This window comes from Echiichthys vipera (genome assembly GCF_963691815.1).
Source record: "Echiichthys vipera genome assembly, chromosome: 1".
Classification (NCBI taxonomy): Eukaryota; Metazoa; Chordata; class Actinopteri; order Perciformes; family Trachinidae; genus Echiichthys; species Echiichthys vipera.
This window is the reverse complement of record NC_139826.1, coordinates 5,477,928-5,494,588: the sequence shown is the minus strand read 5'-3', so window position 1 is coordinate 5,494,588 and position 16,661 is coordinate 5,477,928. Positions and strand designations below refer to the sequence as shown.

At 44.6% G+C, this 16,661-nt stretch overlaps 1 protein-coding gene across 3 annotated transcripts in view; it reads right to left on the bottom strand.

Moving 5' to 3' along the window:
• Positions 1-16,066, bottom strand: part of LOC310946559 (alanine aminotransferase 2-like) — a 38,465-nt gene extending 22,399 nt beyond the window's left edge. For all 3 annotated transcript variants that reach the window (XM_083913058.1, XM_083913060.1, XM_083913059.1), the window contains exons 1-8: positions 15,705-16,066; positions 12,332-12,421; positions 11,326-11,434; positions 11,072-11,205; positions 8,585-8,828; positions 4,786-4,865; positions 2,474-2,610; positions 663-837 (exon numbers count right to left, since the gene is read on the bottom strand). In XM_083913058.1, the coding sequence (XP_083769184.1) occupies positions 663-837; positions 2,474-2,610; positions 4,786-4,865; positions 8,585-8,828; positions 11,072-11,205; positions 11,326-11,434; positions 12,332-12,421; positions 15,705-15,977 (1,242 nt within the window). In that variant the 5' untranslated portion in view covers positions 15,978-16,066. The remainder of the gene's footprint in view (positions 1-662; positions 838-2,473; positions 2,611-4,785; positions 4,866-8,584; positions 8,829-11,071; positions 11,206-11,325; positions 11,435-12,331; positions 12,422-15,704) is intronic.
• Positions 16,067-16,661: the final 595 nt, after the last annotated feature.

Sequence of the window (16,661 nt, the reverse complement as noted above, 5' to 3'; positions counted from 1 at the left end):
AAATTCCACCGTAATCTGTCCTGATTTCGCCTATTTTACATTAACCGGCCTGAAAACCTCCTGATATGGCTAACGTCAGACAGACAAATATATTACATCAACGTTATATGGAAAAATGGCCCACTCACTATCCAGAGATGACACACTCGCACATTTATTCTACCTCACTGAATCAGCAGGTAATCAAAACTATGACAACCATCCCTTTCTCTGTCCTTAATATCCTGTGGTTTTAGTTTAGCTCTGTGAAAGGAAAACAAACAGCCAAGGTTTCGTCCACCTCAGGTTAATGAGGGTGAAAATGGACTGTTTTTCTCTCTGTCACACACACTCACTGCATCTTTCTGCCATTAATACATATGGAAATGTGACTTGTATTTCCTCAAATTAAATCAGATTTATTTTTATAAACTAAGTACTCCTGTTTCTCGTATTAGCGCGTACACAACACTGAGGTCTCCTTTGTTTTCACCGGCGGGGGGGACGTGGTCTTTTACGCAATGTAGGGTTGCGGTCTTCTTTCCCCAGGTGTGATTTAAAAAAACGAAACTGTATTGTTAAACGGCAGCCTGGACACTGACAGCTCATTTTTTCCCCTGTTTTACAGTGGTGCAGAGGTGAGTCACAGCGCTCGGGTCAACAGAACGGATTCTGACACAAACCTTGGTAAACTGAGCGTACGAGGGCTCGTGCACTTTGGGGGGATTGACGATGACATCCATTGCTGCCTGTCCGGGGACAGGGGGGCAGAGGCGAACGGACAGCAGCTTGACCAGATGAGCCTTCACCTGTGGATCCATGTTCAACACCTCCATGTAGCCTCCACGGAAACCACATCTGAGGGGGACAAACAAAGAGTAGAGCACAGACGATATGAACACTGACACCGCACCACCATTAGGTTTTTCAGTTTGGTACACCCTGTGAAACCAAATAATGACAATCAAATGAGAAACCTGCTGGACGATGTGATTCACATTCACTGATGAGTCGAATTATAGCTTTTCAGTCAGTTACAAGTCCCCAGGACAGGCGCTCTCGTCGTATGCCACCATGGGCTTAGCGGCAAATCGCGGTGCTGCAGCACTCCCCTGTTTAAGTGGCGGTCCTGTGCCCAGGAGCACATTTGCCCATTCACTCCCATACATAAGGGGAAGAGAAGATCACCTCTGAAGTTATTTCAGAGATACAAATCAAAAGGCTCATAATTATCTTCAGACCCTCTACTAAAAAAAGGAGCAAAAAATCGACCAAAATGGAGTTATGGGCAGGAGAAGGAGGGTGCGTGGCTAAAAAGAGTCGTACATTCAGCAGCTTAGGTCCCGTCTCCGTAGAGCCCAGAGCAAGGCTCCGGCAACTCTGCTGCTCACACTTTTTGTGCATTGTGTCGGATGTTTTTTCTATTGTTTTTCATTTTTTTGTGTTGTTTTGTGTTTGGCGCTGGGGCATTGACTTGGGAACACAAAGATTTCTACATCCGGTAAGTCCTCCCACGTTCACCAGAACCAAAAATGGCAGTATCCTTAAGGGAGCCTACACCACTGAGCAGCTTTCCATAGGAATGAATGGGCACCATTTTCCCGTCCGCCGTCCATTCCTTTTTCTATGTCCATGGTCAGTTACAAAACAAGCGTGTTTTTACACTGGACAGTAAGACTGTAATTTTGCTGCCTTTTTTTTTTTCTTCAGACAGACCGAGGTATATCACCGGCCTGATGTAGGCCCTAATGTGGCGGCTGATTTAGGCTAGACAGCCAAATATCTACCACCGGGATAAGCAACTGGAAAGCCTGAGATATCTGTGAGATGCTGACCATCACAGCAGAGAAAGTCTGAATTATCAGATCATGGAGCTATCTTCTTCCCACACGTGTTGTATGTCACTGTACGCCCAACTTTGTGCTTCACGTCACGTCACATGTTCACCCCTATCACAGAAAAACATATTTTGAGAAAGGAGGAATATTTCGCCTCAGACGTCACATTTGCAGCCTTTGCCTGGCTACAAATGTGACGCATTTTCTATATAGAAACCCCTAGAGTTAGTTATGTCTCTGTTATTACAACCCACAAGCAAAACGACGGGAGCCAGCACTGAGGTTTTAATCTGAGCATTTAACTCAACAAGTAACACCTTTTTAGTTTGTTACTTTGCATTTGAGAAGATGCAGTGGAGTCCTCTCCAACAACAACAACAATGGAGCTTTTCTAAGCTACATTAAAACACTAAAGACCCTCTATCTACTCAGCTTTACCTAGGGAATGTCTCTAAACCTCTAATACATACACAGATATTAAAGACCTCATACACTTTTTGAAAATGTACTGTATTTAAAGCAAATAATAAAAGCACATTTGAACACATTCAAGGGCTCCTTCTCTTCCTGTGCAGCAGGAAGAGAAGGAGCCTTCTCTTCCTTCTCTTCCTGTAATGAGATAAGCTCCGGGTGTGTTCAGTGCAGAGGACACTTACTCTCCAGAGTAGCCCTTGGAGGTGGAGTGGAAGGAGGCCAGCTCCACATTGTTGAAGTACTCTGGGCCCATCTCGTAGAGGACCTTCTTAAAGGAGTGGAACTGACAGTCTGGCGAGTACACATTGTCCTGGTATACCTGTAAAAAATACCAGCCAGGGTGAGAACAAAAACAGTGTGTCTCTCTCTGACACAGTCAGGCTGTTGAGATAAGAGTCAGTGTGAGCTGCATGGAAGGGTCAGAGCCAGTGCTGCGGAATACAAGACACAGTGTTTTCTCTTACATTAGATTGTTTTAGGACTTCTGTCTGTGAGTGAGAATTCAATTAAAGACTAAATCTCACCTTCTTACCATGAAGATGTACTTAAAGTTGTACTCTATAAGATGTTCATCTATTTAATTGCCTGTTAAGTTCCTCTCTATCACAGAGTGAGATAAAATAATGGTGATTGATCATGTGACCCACTAATGAAAGCACTTGTTGCCTTTTTGCTGACTATTACAATCTCTGTGTCTGTGGAGACATTCCCTCCCTAGATGTAAACAAGTCTCCATGTTAGCGACGCTGCTGACAGCGGTTGGTCTGTCAGCCCAGATCGTCACCAACGTTTATGCTGCGTTCACTTGTAATCGGAAATCGGGAACTTCCAACTTCTGAGTCAGGCTTGTAGTAAGGGCAGAAGTGTGATAGGAACAGGTGTGTGTGTGTGTGTGTGTGTGTGTGTGTGTGTGTGTGTGTGTGTGTGTGTGTGTGTGTGGATTTAAGAGGGGAACATATAGGGGACTGAAAGTTATAAAAAAAAGTCAACAGTGGTGGTTATGCTGCGTTCACTTGTAATCGGATATCCGAACTTTCAACTCCAAGTAAATTAGGAATGGTGTGTGTGTGTGTGGGGGTGTGTGTGTGTGTGTGTGGGTGTGTGTGTGTGTGTGTGTGTGTGTGTGTGGATTGAGGAGTGTAACGTAGAGGAGACGGACAGGAGGTAGAGAGGTGAATATGTGTCAAAGTTTACAAAATTGTTGTATTTTGATTTATTCTCACAACCTCAGATTTTCTTTCTCCTCCCTTGTACACAGGTTTATCTAAACAAACAGTTTTAAAAACAATATTATTTCCCTGTCAGCAGACTGACATGTTGGTCCAGAATCATTGTCCTGAGGGATGTTTCACAAAAACAGCAGGGCCGATTGTGCAGTGTATCTCTCAAATGAGCCAAACAAACATTTGTCATAATCTGCGTTTCTATCAAGAAGCTCCTGGTCATTCAGTCAGTTCTTTCAGCGCATTGTTATCTGCTTCTCTATAGCAGTCTATAGACCTAAAAAGTAGTTAGTTTGCTTCTGTTGCAATTTGTTCATTAAACCCTAAGCAAACACCCTTAATAAGTCCCAAGTAATGAAAAAAAAAAATAGGGGAAAGTTTCTAAAAAAAGACCCAAATATTCCCTATGCATTAACCTATTCATTAGTTTTAAGAAGTACTTAAAAGCTAACCCGACTCTCGCCGGATGAATTTCGTTCCATCTTGCGTCCATTCAAGTCGATTACCAAATACAATTCAAAAGGAAGGAGCCCATTTATTCCAGCATGACATGTAAACTTTGTGGTTTGTGGCAGTTTGGTAAAATATAAGTTAATAATAGATGGAAAAGTCTCAGACAGTGAATTTCCCCACAGCACTGAAATGTCACGGGAGAGGGTGGGGGCGTGTGCTGTCGGAAGGGGCTAAAGGTAGAGGTAGCATCAGACATAGTATCAGTCTCTGTGTGCAGGTATTTTTTTGGTTTATCTGTGGGTACTGTGAGCCTATGACCACAGAAGAAGAATATTTATGCTGCCAACAGAGTGACATTTTTCACTGTGGCCTGGAATCATTGAATACTGCAGCAGCTGTGTGACTGCTATGGAGGATTCAGAGCCAATGGGCTCCTTCCTTTGGGATTGACTTTGGTAATCCACTTGAATGGACTTAACTGTGAGAGGAGCTGGTACAGGGGCCAGTAGGTAAGTTTTTAAAACACACTTTTAATAAACTCTGGGTTTTTTGCCGGAATTTCACTTTAAGTGTGGTTTACAGCACTCCTAACAGGAAGTAAGTAAGTATTGATGAATGAAACAAAAGATCTGAATAGTTTGTTTGGCTCACTGTTGGAAATATTTGGAATAATGTAAATACACAACTCAACTAAATATACAACATAGGTCTAATTGTTTTTCGACACTTGAATGCAGAAATGTTGCATATTCTATCTTTAAAGCGAATAAATATATATCTGATGGTACTCTGAGTTCTGTGCTGGCATTGGGAGTTACCTCATCAGCCATGACAAACAGATTCTCCTCGTAGGCAAAGTGGAGCACCTCCTCAATGCACTTCTTACTCTGCACCTGACCTGGACAACAGAGCAGCAGACACAGACAACTGTTAACACTGACACCACAGCTACCAATACACACATGCTTTCTATCCACGTGTCCACGAGAAGTCCAGATGCCAGTCTGTGGCTGCAGTACGTTTTCATGCATGAAATATAGACAAAATTCAGAAGGGACAACCTTAAATGTTCTACAATGAGTGGGGGAAAAAAAAGTCAGAAGTAGTAACAGAGGTGTGGTATCAACTGTAAGACCGGTGAGAACTGAAGAGAGAAGCAGCAAAAGGTAGTGTGAGAGCAGTGAACCCAAGGGATTTCATTTCAATCCAATTCATCCTCAGATACATCAACTACTATATATACACGTTGTTAACAATATACAAATGATGATAAAGCACATACACTACTGTTCAAAACTTTTAGGCTACTGAGGTGAGGTTGTGGAAGACAGTTTCATGTCACAGGTCAAACACCATGGCAAGACTGAGCACAGTAACAAGACTCAAGGTAGTTATGCTGCATCAGCAAAGTCTCTCCAAACCCAGTTTTCAAAGCAGACTCGGGTTTCAAGATGTGCTGCTCAAACTTTTGTGAAGAACAGGCATCATTGAGGATCTTAGACACAGTGATCGGCCAAAAAAACATCAAGCTTATTTCCCTTCAAAATGTGAAGATGTGCAGCAGTGCCATCAGCTCAGAACTGTCAGAAACCAGTGGGGCCCAGGTCCACCCATCTACTGTCCCGAGGAGTCTGGACAGAAACCAGTGGGGCCCAGGTCCACCCATCTACTGTCCTGAGGAGTCTGGACAGAAACCAGTGGGGCCCAGGTCCACCCATCTACTGTCCCTAGGAGTCTGGACAGAAACCAGTGGGACCCAGGTCCACCATCTACTGTCCTGAGGAGTCTGGACAGACACCAGTGGGACCCAGGTCCACCCATCTACTGTCCTGAGGAGTCTGGACAGACACCAGTGGGACCCAGGTCCACCATCTACTGTACCGAGGAGTCTGGACAGAAACCAGTGGGGCCTAGGTCCACCCATCTACTGTCCTGAGGAGTCTGGACAGACACCAGTGGGACCCAGGTCCACCATCTACTGTACCGAGGAGTCTGGACAGAAACCAGTGGGGCCCAGGTCCACCCATCTACTGTCCTGAGGAGTCTGGACAGACACCAGTGGGACCCAGGTCCACCCATCTACTGTCCCGAGGAGTCTGGACAGAAACCAGTGGGGCCCAGGTCCACCCATCTACTGTCCCTAGGAGTCTGGACAGAAACCAGTGGGACCCAGGTCCACCATCTACTGTCCTGAGGAGTCTGGACAGACACCAGTGGGACCCAGGTCCACCCATCTACTGTCCTGAGGAGTCTGGACAGACACCAGTGGGACCCAGGTCCACCATCTACTGTACCGAGGAGTCTGGACAGAAACCAGTGGGGCCCAGGTCCACCCATCTACTGTCCTGAGGAGTCTGGACAGACACCAGTGGGACCCAGGTCCACCCATCTACTGTCCCGAGGAGTCCGGGCAGAAACCAGTGGGACCCAGGTCCACCCATCTACTGTCCCGAGGAGTCTGGACAGAAACCAGTGGGACCCAGGTCCACCATCTACTGTCCCAAGGAGTCTTGATAGAAACCAGTGGGACCCAGGTCCACCCATCTACTGTCCCAAGGAGTCTTGATAGAAACCAGTGGGACCCAGGTCCACCCATCTACTGTCCTGAGGAGTCCGGGCAGAAACCAGTGGGACCCAGGTCCACCCATCTACTGTCCTGAGGAGTCCGGGCAGAAACCAGTGGGACCCAGGTCCACCCATCTACTGTCCCGAGGAGTCTGGACAGAAACCAGTGGGACCCAGGTCCACCCATCTACTGTCCCAAGGAGTCTTGATAGAAACCAGTGGGACCCAGGTCCACCCATCTACTGTCCTGAGGAGTCCGGGCAGAAACCAGTGGGACCCGGGTCCACCCATCTACTGTCCCAAGGAGTCTTGATAGAAACCAGTGGGACCCAGGTCCACCCATCTACTGTCCTGAGGAGTCTGGACAGAAACCAGTGGGACCCAGGTCCACCCAACTACTGTCCTGAGGAGTCTGGACAGAAACCAGTGGGACCCAGGTCCACCCAACTACTGTCCTGAGGAGTCTGGACAGAAGTGGTCTTCATGGAAGAGTTGCAGCCAAAAAGCCAAAGCTCTGATGTGGAAACAAGGCAAAGAGATTTAACTTTGCATGAAAATTTAGGGACTGGGGTACAGAAAAATGGCAGCACGGTCTCTGGACTGATGAGTCCAAATGTGAAATATTTGGCTGTAGCAGAAGACAGTTTGTTCGCCAAAGGGCTGGAGAGTGATACAATAATGAGTAACTGTAGTCAACAGTGAAGCATGGTGGGGGTTCATGCAGGTTTGGGGCTGCATTTCTGCAAATGGAGTTGGAGATTTGGTCAGGATTAATAATGTCCTCAATGCTGAGAAATACAGCAGATACTTATCCATCATGCAACACCATCAGGGAGGCGTGCGATTCTCCCCAACTGTATTCTGCAGCAGGACAACTAGCCCAAACATACAGCCAATGTCATTCAGAACTATCTTCAGAGTAAAGTCCTGATGAAGTGATGGTCTGGCCCCACAGAGCCCTGGTCTCAACATCATCCAGTCTGTCTGGGATCACATGAAGAGACAGAAGGATTTGAGGAAGCCTACATCCACAGAAGATCTGGGGTTAGTTCTCCAAGATGTTATGAACAACCTAAGAGCCGAGTTCCTTCCAAAACTGTGTGAGTGGAACGAGAAGAACTGATGCTGTTTTGAAGGCAAAGGAAGGTCACAGCAAATATTGATTTGATTTACATTTCTCTTCTGTTCAGTGGCTGCATTTTGATAATTGACGAAATAAAACTATTAACACTTCCATTTTTGGAAGCATTCTTAGTTTACATTATTTTTTCACGCCTGCCTCAAACTTTTGCACAGAAGTGTAGATGTTGATAAAGAAGGTGAGTGATGCTGTCATCTTTTTAGTATCTACTGTTTCCTCCAGACACATTTCCACCCTGATGGACAATAAAGACATCTTCTCTTTCTGTAGAAAGGGGAGTGGAAGGATCTTTTTGCTCCTTGCTGAAGTAAACATTTCTATTTACAAAGGCTGAGAACATCATCTCTAAAAAGTAGACACTCTTACCCTCCATCAAAAGTTGAAATAGACAAAGTGTGACTAAGTTTCTCACTTGTCTAAACAGATCAACATAATAAAATATAGAATAAAAATACTTTTTTGGTCCACTCTCTGGAGCCTTCCTATATAGAAATACAGACAACATAAATACTGAATAAACTAGAATAAGAAATATGTAAACATAATTACCTTCTGCTGCGGAAAATATCAATTCTATATATGTAAAAAGAAGAAATAGGTCTAAAAAGGTGCATAATATAATATATAATATAGCATATGTGAAAATAGAGACAGGACATGCGTGTGCTACAATACGATATATGCAACAGTTGAAATGATAATAGTGCTGAACTGAGAAAGTACTACTGTATAAGTAAATGCATTGGTAATAAATACTTAACCAAGTATAACTGAAGTAATTACTGTAGGTGTATTGTGAAGCTAAAGGATTGCACTAAAGGCACTGAGTATTGCACACAAAGGTTACTATTGCACAGCTGCAGATATAAATAATACATAGAATACAGAATGATGGCAGATCTAAATCCTACCTGTGGGGTTTCCAGGGTTGATGATACAGAGGACTCTTGGCTGGCAGTGCTGTTTGGCTGTCAGGTACGCTCGCTGCAGTTCTTCAGTGTCCAGTGCCCAGCAATTGTCCTCATCCAGGTAGTAGTTGATGTGCACTGCCTCCAACTCGGATATGGCTGCAGAGTACAGTGGGTACTGAGGGATGGGAATCATCACACCCGTCCTGGAGGTGCCCTCACCGGATACCAGCAGCTTCAGGATGCTCTAGAAACAGCAGATATGCCTTCAGGGATTCATTTCACTATCACACTTATTCACTACATACAGTCGTGTATTGCTAACCCGGTCAGGAGGACGTTAGAACATTCTTCCGCCGCTCTCCTGAAGAAATCACACCGCACACTTCACTACTGCATTTACGACGACACTGTTTTCAGTTCCACTGATAAACGTGGAGTAAAGGTGAAGGCACGCTTCTGTGCAGGCCAGGACTGATCCAGATTCCTGCTGGGCTCCTTTCCTCTCTTCTCACTAGGTGGAAGTGGCAAAAATGTGGAGAGAAGGCTTTGAGGAGCAGCTGGACCACTGGCCATGTTCACACTGCCACTTGCGGTGGAAGGAACCTTGAGTTTTTTAAAGTTACAAAATGTGAAACACAGACCGTCTCTGTCCAGAGGAGCTTTTCACAGCACTGCTAAAGAAGCATGGGAGAGTTTGGGAGAGTTTGAAGCCCTACTGCAGGCAAGAGGTGCAATCACTATTATCTATTATTATGGGAAAAGATGAATATCCCGATACAATTTCTCCATGTCACGATCTACAATATATATTTTGAGACCTCCTTTAAAAAGGATCCTATGAAATCACACTTTTACCCTTTACTGTTTTCACTACTATCCCTGCAGATTATATACCTTCCTGGTTAACTGATTTCATCGAAACATTTTAGATTTGCATAGTGATTAATCACAATAGAGCTGAAATAAGACTACAGAGTGAGATCTACAAAATGTAGTATTTCTATTTAAGTTTGGTATGGTGCTGCACCATGGACGGACAACAGCTGATCATTCAGTCGATATGATGACTTATCTGAATGAGACAACGTCCTCATTTCACAACAAAACCTGAAAACATGTTGTTGTTGCTAAACAGGCCAGATAAGGTGCAAATGACTCTTACTCCAGTGTGAGTGAGACTGTGTGTGTGTGCGTGGCAGGTTTGCATGGGCGGCCTCTTTGAAGTGACGGTGCTCACTCTTTTTAAACACATTAGTAGTCCGCTGGTGCACATTTCACCTGTTTTTCAGGGGCATATTTTAGAGCTTAGAAAGAAACGGAAGTTCCCTCCCTTCCGTACCTAGATGTAGTGCAGGATTGGTGGGTAAGTGTGTGACACGAGTCTTTGTTTTTTTTTATCCCTCACTCAAGTTACTGCCTGACGGAGAAAGCCACTGGAAAATGTTTCAAACACGAAACCAAGGCAAGTCTCGGCTGCTGCTTGAAAAAAAAAAAAAAAGACCATGAAATACTCGATACATACGATATAAAATTTTTAAGTTATCTCACACATCTATTTCAGAGATATATCGGGTATATACGACATATCGCACAGCCCTACTCAGGGTATGTCAACACGATGGAAAACAATCTTTTTTCCCTCCTTGTTATTTTCCGTCCATACGGCGTAATCTTAAGAAATCTCTGCGTCCACACGAAACCATTGAAACTGACTCCAAATGCTGTAGTACACATGCCAGGCCTACATGTAGTGCTGTAACTGGCACAGAAATACACCAACAACAGAGAAGAAGAGACGGGGAGACGCTGTAAACAAACAGTGTTGCCAAGTTGGCAACTTTCCTCGCTAAATCTGTCAACTTCCCAAATCCTTTTGGCAACTTTTTTTGTCAAAAGCGACGAGTGACCAATCTGTCAACAGTTCCTGGTGTTAGTGGAGACTTTTTGTGGTGTTTTGGACTCTGATGCACCGATCACTCTGCAGTTAGTGTCCTCAACGAGCAGAGGGTGCTGCTGGGAGCCCCTTCCCCGTCCCAAAGCATTCACAGGGGGGCACTGTCTCTCTACATTTAGAGACTTTTCACACCTTCTTAGAACTTGATTTATAAAAAGCGGCTAGCGGTAAATTTAACGACTTATTCAGAGCATGAGGGAAAAGGGAGAACAGAAATGAACCTATGATAATTCATTACCATGCATGCCCCTCAGAGTAATCAACCTCTACAGCTGCTGAGGCCCGACTCTCCCCCCATCTCCTCTAAGGCAGCAGCACTGCACAGGCACTCAGTAGGGGTGGTACAAAATATGCGGTTAAGCTGTCTGTTTTTTAACCACTCTGGGACCTGGTCATCATGTTGTGATCATGTTGATCACATCCAAAACGATAAAAAATGTTTGCAGTTACAGCAGAACGCGTCTTCCTGTGGACGGGCCACATTGTTTTCTCCTCAGTTTGTCACTTTAATCAGCACAGACCACCGCTCATACCATGATGCCATCACTGGCTCCTGTGGTGAGGTAGATGTTGTTCCAGTCAGAAGGTACGCCCTGGTCTCTCTGTGTGATGTAGTCAGCAATATCCTGACGGATACACTCCACCCCCTGGCTGGCACTGTACGAGCCTGTAGAAAAAGAAAAAAAACACACAACATACATTACACCAGTTGCTTTTAACATGCATTAACAAGAAATATAAGAATAATCTCCATCAGATATTATTGAATGCACACAAACACACACACCCAGGCTGTGTCCTCCACAGTCCTGGAGGATGCGCTGGGCTCGTTGCTTGGCGTCATCAGGGAAAGCCGGACTTTGCAGCAAATCTGGGAAACAACACAGAGCCACCACCTGCAGACGGGCAGAACGACAAGGATTATAGGGAATCACAGGAACGACAAGAAGAGGTGAGGAGAAAATATTCAAATGTTTGCTTATAGTGTAATGTACTTAGTGTACTGTGTAATCAACCAGAGCAAGCAGTCAATATTAACATTTTCTGAGAGGAAGCTCAATGTGAAAATGCATTTTCATCTTTAAATCACAGACAACAAGCATAAGCTTTACCTCCGGATCAGAATCAGAATCAGAAATACTTTAATAATGATGATGATGATGCATCTTATCAACAAAGTAGGTGAAGAGAAGAGGCTCAGCTGGAGGTCGGAACATATACAACTTCATTTTGATACCAATATAGGTCTAACTGATGGCATTTAATGGTCAAAAAGGATTTATTAATATTCAAATATTAATAAACAATATCAATAAATAAACAAATTTCAAATATGATGTTTGGACAAGGGCTAGACGGTGGTGTAGTGGTTAGCACTGACGCCTCACAGCAAGAAGGTTACAGGTTCGCCTTTCTGTGTGGAGTTTGTATGTTCTCCCCGTGTCTGCGTGGGTTTCCTCCGGGTTCTCCGGTTTCCTCCCATAATCCAAAGACATGCACGTGTTAGGTTAATTGATGACTCTAAAAATGCCCGTAGGTGTGAATGGTTGTCTGTCTCTGTACGTCTCTATGTGCCCTGTGATAGACTGGCGTCCTGTCGCCCCGCCTCACGCCCGATGTCAGCTGGGCTCGGCTCCAGCACCCCCGCGACCCCGACCTCGGGATAAGCGGTTGAAGATGAATGAATGAATGAATGAATGAATGTTTGGACAAAAGTCACAGCCCTAGCTAACACTGTGAATGACTCAGTCTACAGATGAATCTTCATCTTCTAATGCCTGTCCAGTCCTTACCTGACGGAGGAAAGTGATCGGCAGCTGGCCCATGGCATGGGCATCACCAATGTTGGCTTTGATGACCTCAGCGAAAGACTGTTTCACTCCCTGTGGAGACAGGAAAAAGATCAGCGCAACAAACCACTGAGCTACTTTGAGGCTTTTGATGCTGAACACAACAGAAAACCACTCTCATCACTGCACACCGCGGACGAGGCTGTCCACACACCTTTGGCCATACACCGAGTCCTAAAACCACATTGATTTATTAGGTTATCAACAGAACCCACAAGAATTGGGGATTTCAGACTCTTTGCAGGTGTGTCAAGCATGCCTACATTTCATCTAAGCACCCTGGGAAATAATAAATCATTATGAGTTATTATCATTTTAACCCTTTAATGTTGAAGAAGTAGTTCCATGGTTTAGAGAACTGAAAGAATGTTAACTGAGGTTCTTCTCTAGCTCAGTGATTATCAGCTAATGTTAACTCTCTGAGCTGGTACTGCAGTCAAGCCATCTGTCACTTACATCTAGAGATACACCGATCCAATCAGATACCTGGGCTGAGTGTATCGTCCATACCTGATACCGATCCGATCCTACTGTTGAATGAATGAAGCGTATACCTGTCCATGTGAGTGAAGGCATCAGGCTTGACATAAACATTTAGCCTGGTTAAATTGGTAAATTAACACAGGTATAAATGTATTTAATATTATTTATTGACAAATAAAGTGTACATTAGCAGCAAAAAGAAAGAAATAACCCTTCCATGTAAAGTGCACTGCAAACATATTTTGAAATGGAATATAAAACCCTAACTGCTGTTGAAAACATAGAACTGAAGTGACTACATCGCTGTAACTGTATTACCGTTTATGATATTTAAAAAAAGAAATGACTGGATCAGAATGCTGGATCGGCCTCATTCATCCCATATCCGATCCAGCTAATAAGTCAATATCGGCGCAGATATCGGGTATCGGATCGGTGCCTCTCTACTTACACCTCCCTGGATAAACCAGCTGAGGCCTCAACTGTAGGTCCTTTATAATAAATGCATTCAAACAGCCCGGACAGAACTGACAGGAGACAGACGTTACAAGTCACTACGGCAGAATGGTTTCGATGTGTTGGCCACAGACGGTTGCTCTGTCCTTATCCTCCCTGACTACTTCTTCTCTGGCGTTGTGTTCTGCTAGTGTCCTTGTCACCACTGTAGCAGGAGCTGGTACCTGCAGTCCAATCAGGTCTCACAGGTAGTCCAGCTCCGCCAGGAGGAACTGGCTAGCAGCTGCCTTATAGTTCGGCTGCAACCCAAGGTACATCTAATATATACATATGTATGTGTATATGGGTGGGGAACCCCCTGCTTACCCCTGGATGCCCTCTCCTGTCCTCACCTCTCATTGCGATATATTATTACAGCACTGTGTAATTAATAATAACTCTTATGATAGTCATAATCTTGATATTGGTTTACATTAGACTATTCTTATATATATATATTTTTTTCCTTTTATTATTCATTACCCTATATACTTTTTATCTGTATTCTATCAACTGTCTATGTCATGTTAAATGTGTTCATAAATACTGTACCACACGCACATGCGCATGCCCGCGCACACACACAGACACACAGTAACTTTTCATCGTATTCTGTTTATTCTGTTATATGTTGTTATCTGTACACTGTCTGTATTTGTAATCCACATGGTGTGATGTATTTGTCCCTCATGTCATCTTGTCTGTCATGACTTAATCAAATTTTTTGAAAAAGGAGAGCTGGACAGGGCCATAGGAGGGCATCAACGACCTGCTCCTTTGTGCGAGGAGGAAGAGGAGCACTGCCAGAGCCCTACAACATGACCTCCAGCAGGCTACTGGTGTGCATGTTTTGGAGGTGTCAGAAACAGACTCCGTGAGGATGGCGCAAGGGACCAGTGGATGTGCCAGTGCTCACAGCCCAGCACCGCCCAGCTCCATCGTGACAGAACATCAGAATTGATGCCTATATCATCCAGCATGGGCAGAGGGCCAGAGATGGTCTGGGGGCATATCATTGGAGGGTCACCCAGACCTCCATGTCAAAGCCAATCCTGGTGCACACTGCTGAGTCACATGTTGAGTTATTGGGATAAAATTCACAAAAGTTGAATCAGCCTGTGATTTATATTTTCCACTTTGATATTCAGTGTGATTTGGAATCCAGCCCTCAGTGGGTTAATAATTTTGGTTTCAAATGACATAATTTTGCTCTCAACAAATTATACAATCAACATCAGGAAAGATAATCAATTTAAATAATTTGTTCCTCAATATCTTTTATGTGATTTACGTGTTGTAATTAAAATTAATCAATAGCTTGTATAAAAATGGACGTAGCATACCCATCTGGGTCCGTTCTCTAAACTTGATCCAATCGTCTTCACCTACGGGAGTCTCCATATTGTCAGACTTTGACTCCGCCTCATTTCCTCTGACCAAAAAAGGGCATGTATGTGACGTTGGGGGGAGGGAGATAGGTCCATCTGGCTGACGTTTACCTCAGAGGAGAAGTGAGGGCCAGAGGCTAGCTGTCGCTCAAGAGGCCACACCTCTAATTATTCATACACAATAACCTCCAATGGTCCAAAAAAATTCACCTCAGTGTTGTCATGGAGATATGAGCTAAACATACAGACATGTTCTTTTGTCCCAGGTCTTAAACAGGTTTAATGATGCTGTGAAAACAGCCTGTTTAACATGGGGGTCAATGAGAAACTGCTCTATTGTGCAACATGCCCCTAGTGGACACTTCCTTATTGGATCAACCAGGAAGTGGCTGTGGTGGGTACTTGGGTTTAATCAGATTATATTTACAGGAAGTACAAAACATGTAACCAGTTTCCCTTTTGAACAGGTTTTTAGGCAAATGTGTTCAGTCTTTGATTCTGAGTTGCTGAAATAAGAATTTAATGAACACTTCCTGCACTATTTTTTTGCTTTAAAAACTGGTCCATCATTTCTGACATTGACTACTATATTTGAGTTCAGGACACTGGGGGGGCACGCACTTCAAAGAGTTCATTGTCATGAGGGGCTGGGCCCCCCTCACCGCCCCATGCTCACGCCCCTGGGCAGCAGCTGGAGGAACCTGCTGGTACCCAGCCAGGATGATGCAACCTTTCTTTAGTCATGCTGTGTGTCGAGAAGCTGCAGCGTCACATGGACACACTATGTGGAATTTACCCAACTTACTGATGCAAGTCGGGCTGTTTCATTGACCAAATGAAGCGTTTAATAAATGATATAAGCACCAATGGCCGCCCGTCGCCCACCGTTCCCTTTGTTCCCTTCACCGTCACACGGGCTGTATCAGTAGGTGTAGCCGTGATGAACGCACCTGCTGCAGACCCCTCTCGATGTCTCCCGCCTTGATAACGATGGGGCCTCTCACGGCGTACTCCACCGCCTTCACCTGCGGGTTTAAGGTGGCCATGGTCAGCGTCTTCTCTCGCGTCCTGGCCGGGTCACCAGTCTCCTCCGCGGTAGCCTGTTCCGTGCTGAACCGCTTCAGTCCCGGCTGCACGGAGACGCTAGGCCCCTGCGCTTTCACCGCAGCACGCTGCCACGGCGGTACGCGTGTCCGGGGAAGAAAGCGTTTAAGTCGGTGCATGTTTCCTCAGGGCAGGCTCAGCGCTTCATCAGTCAAACACAGGCGGGTAACGTCGACACCACACGGGCGGGAGTGGTTTCCCGCTGACTCACTGTCCCTCCCGAGGACCGAAATAACCATCACACCATATTAAAGTCAGCCTCCAGTTTTTCCCCCGACACAACTTTATTGACAAATGAATTACTAATTTATAGTTTATTCACCATACTAGTGAGGCTCGCGCTATGGGCTCGCGTGGTGTCCCACACAGAGAGAACACATTGTAACCCGGGTCCGCCCCCGAAAGTTACCTGGGTCAAACACTTCAGTTCCTGCATCCTGGGGATTTTTATGCAACTATTTGTGCCTTTTCTGCATCAATTTATGGTGAAAATGTCTTTATTTGTGTATATTATTTATGTAATTATTACATATTTGTGATTTATCCTCCCGTGTTGTGCATATTCAAAGCATCATTGGGTATGTTTTTTCAGGAATCATGAACATCTCAAAAACAAATCTACTAGAGAATGAGACCTTGACCAAATGTGTATGGATCCATTCTCTACACGGGTTCAGCTGCTGGTGGGAGACACGGGTGAAGATCGCGGGTAAAAAAACAACAACTAAATTATTCAAAATTGAACAAACGTATTTTCAAACTTCATATTCTTCAACTTTTTAGATTCACATCTAAAAAATGAT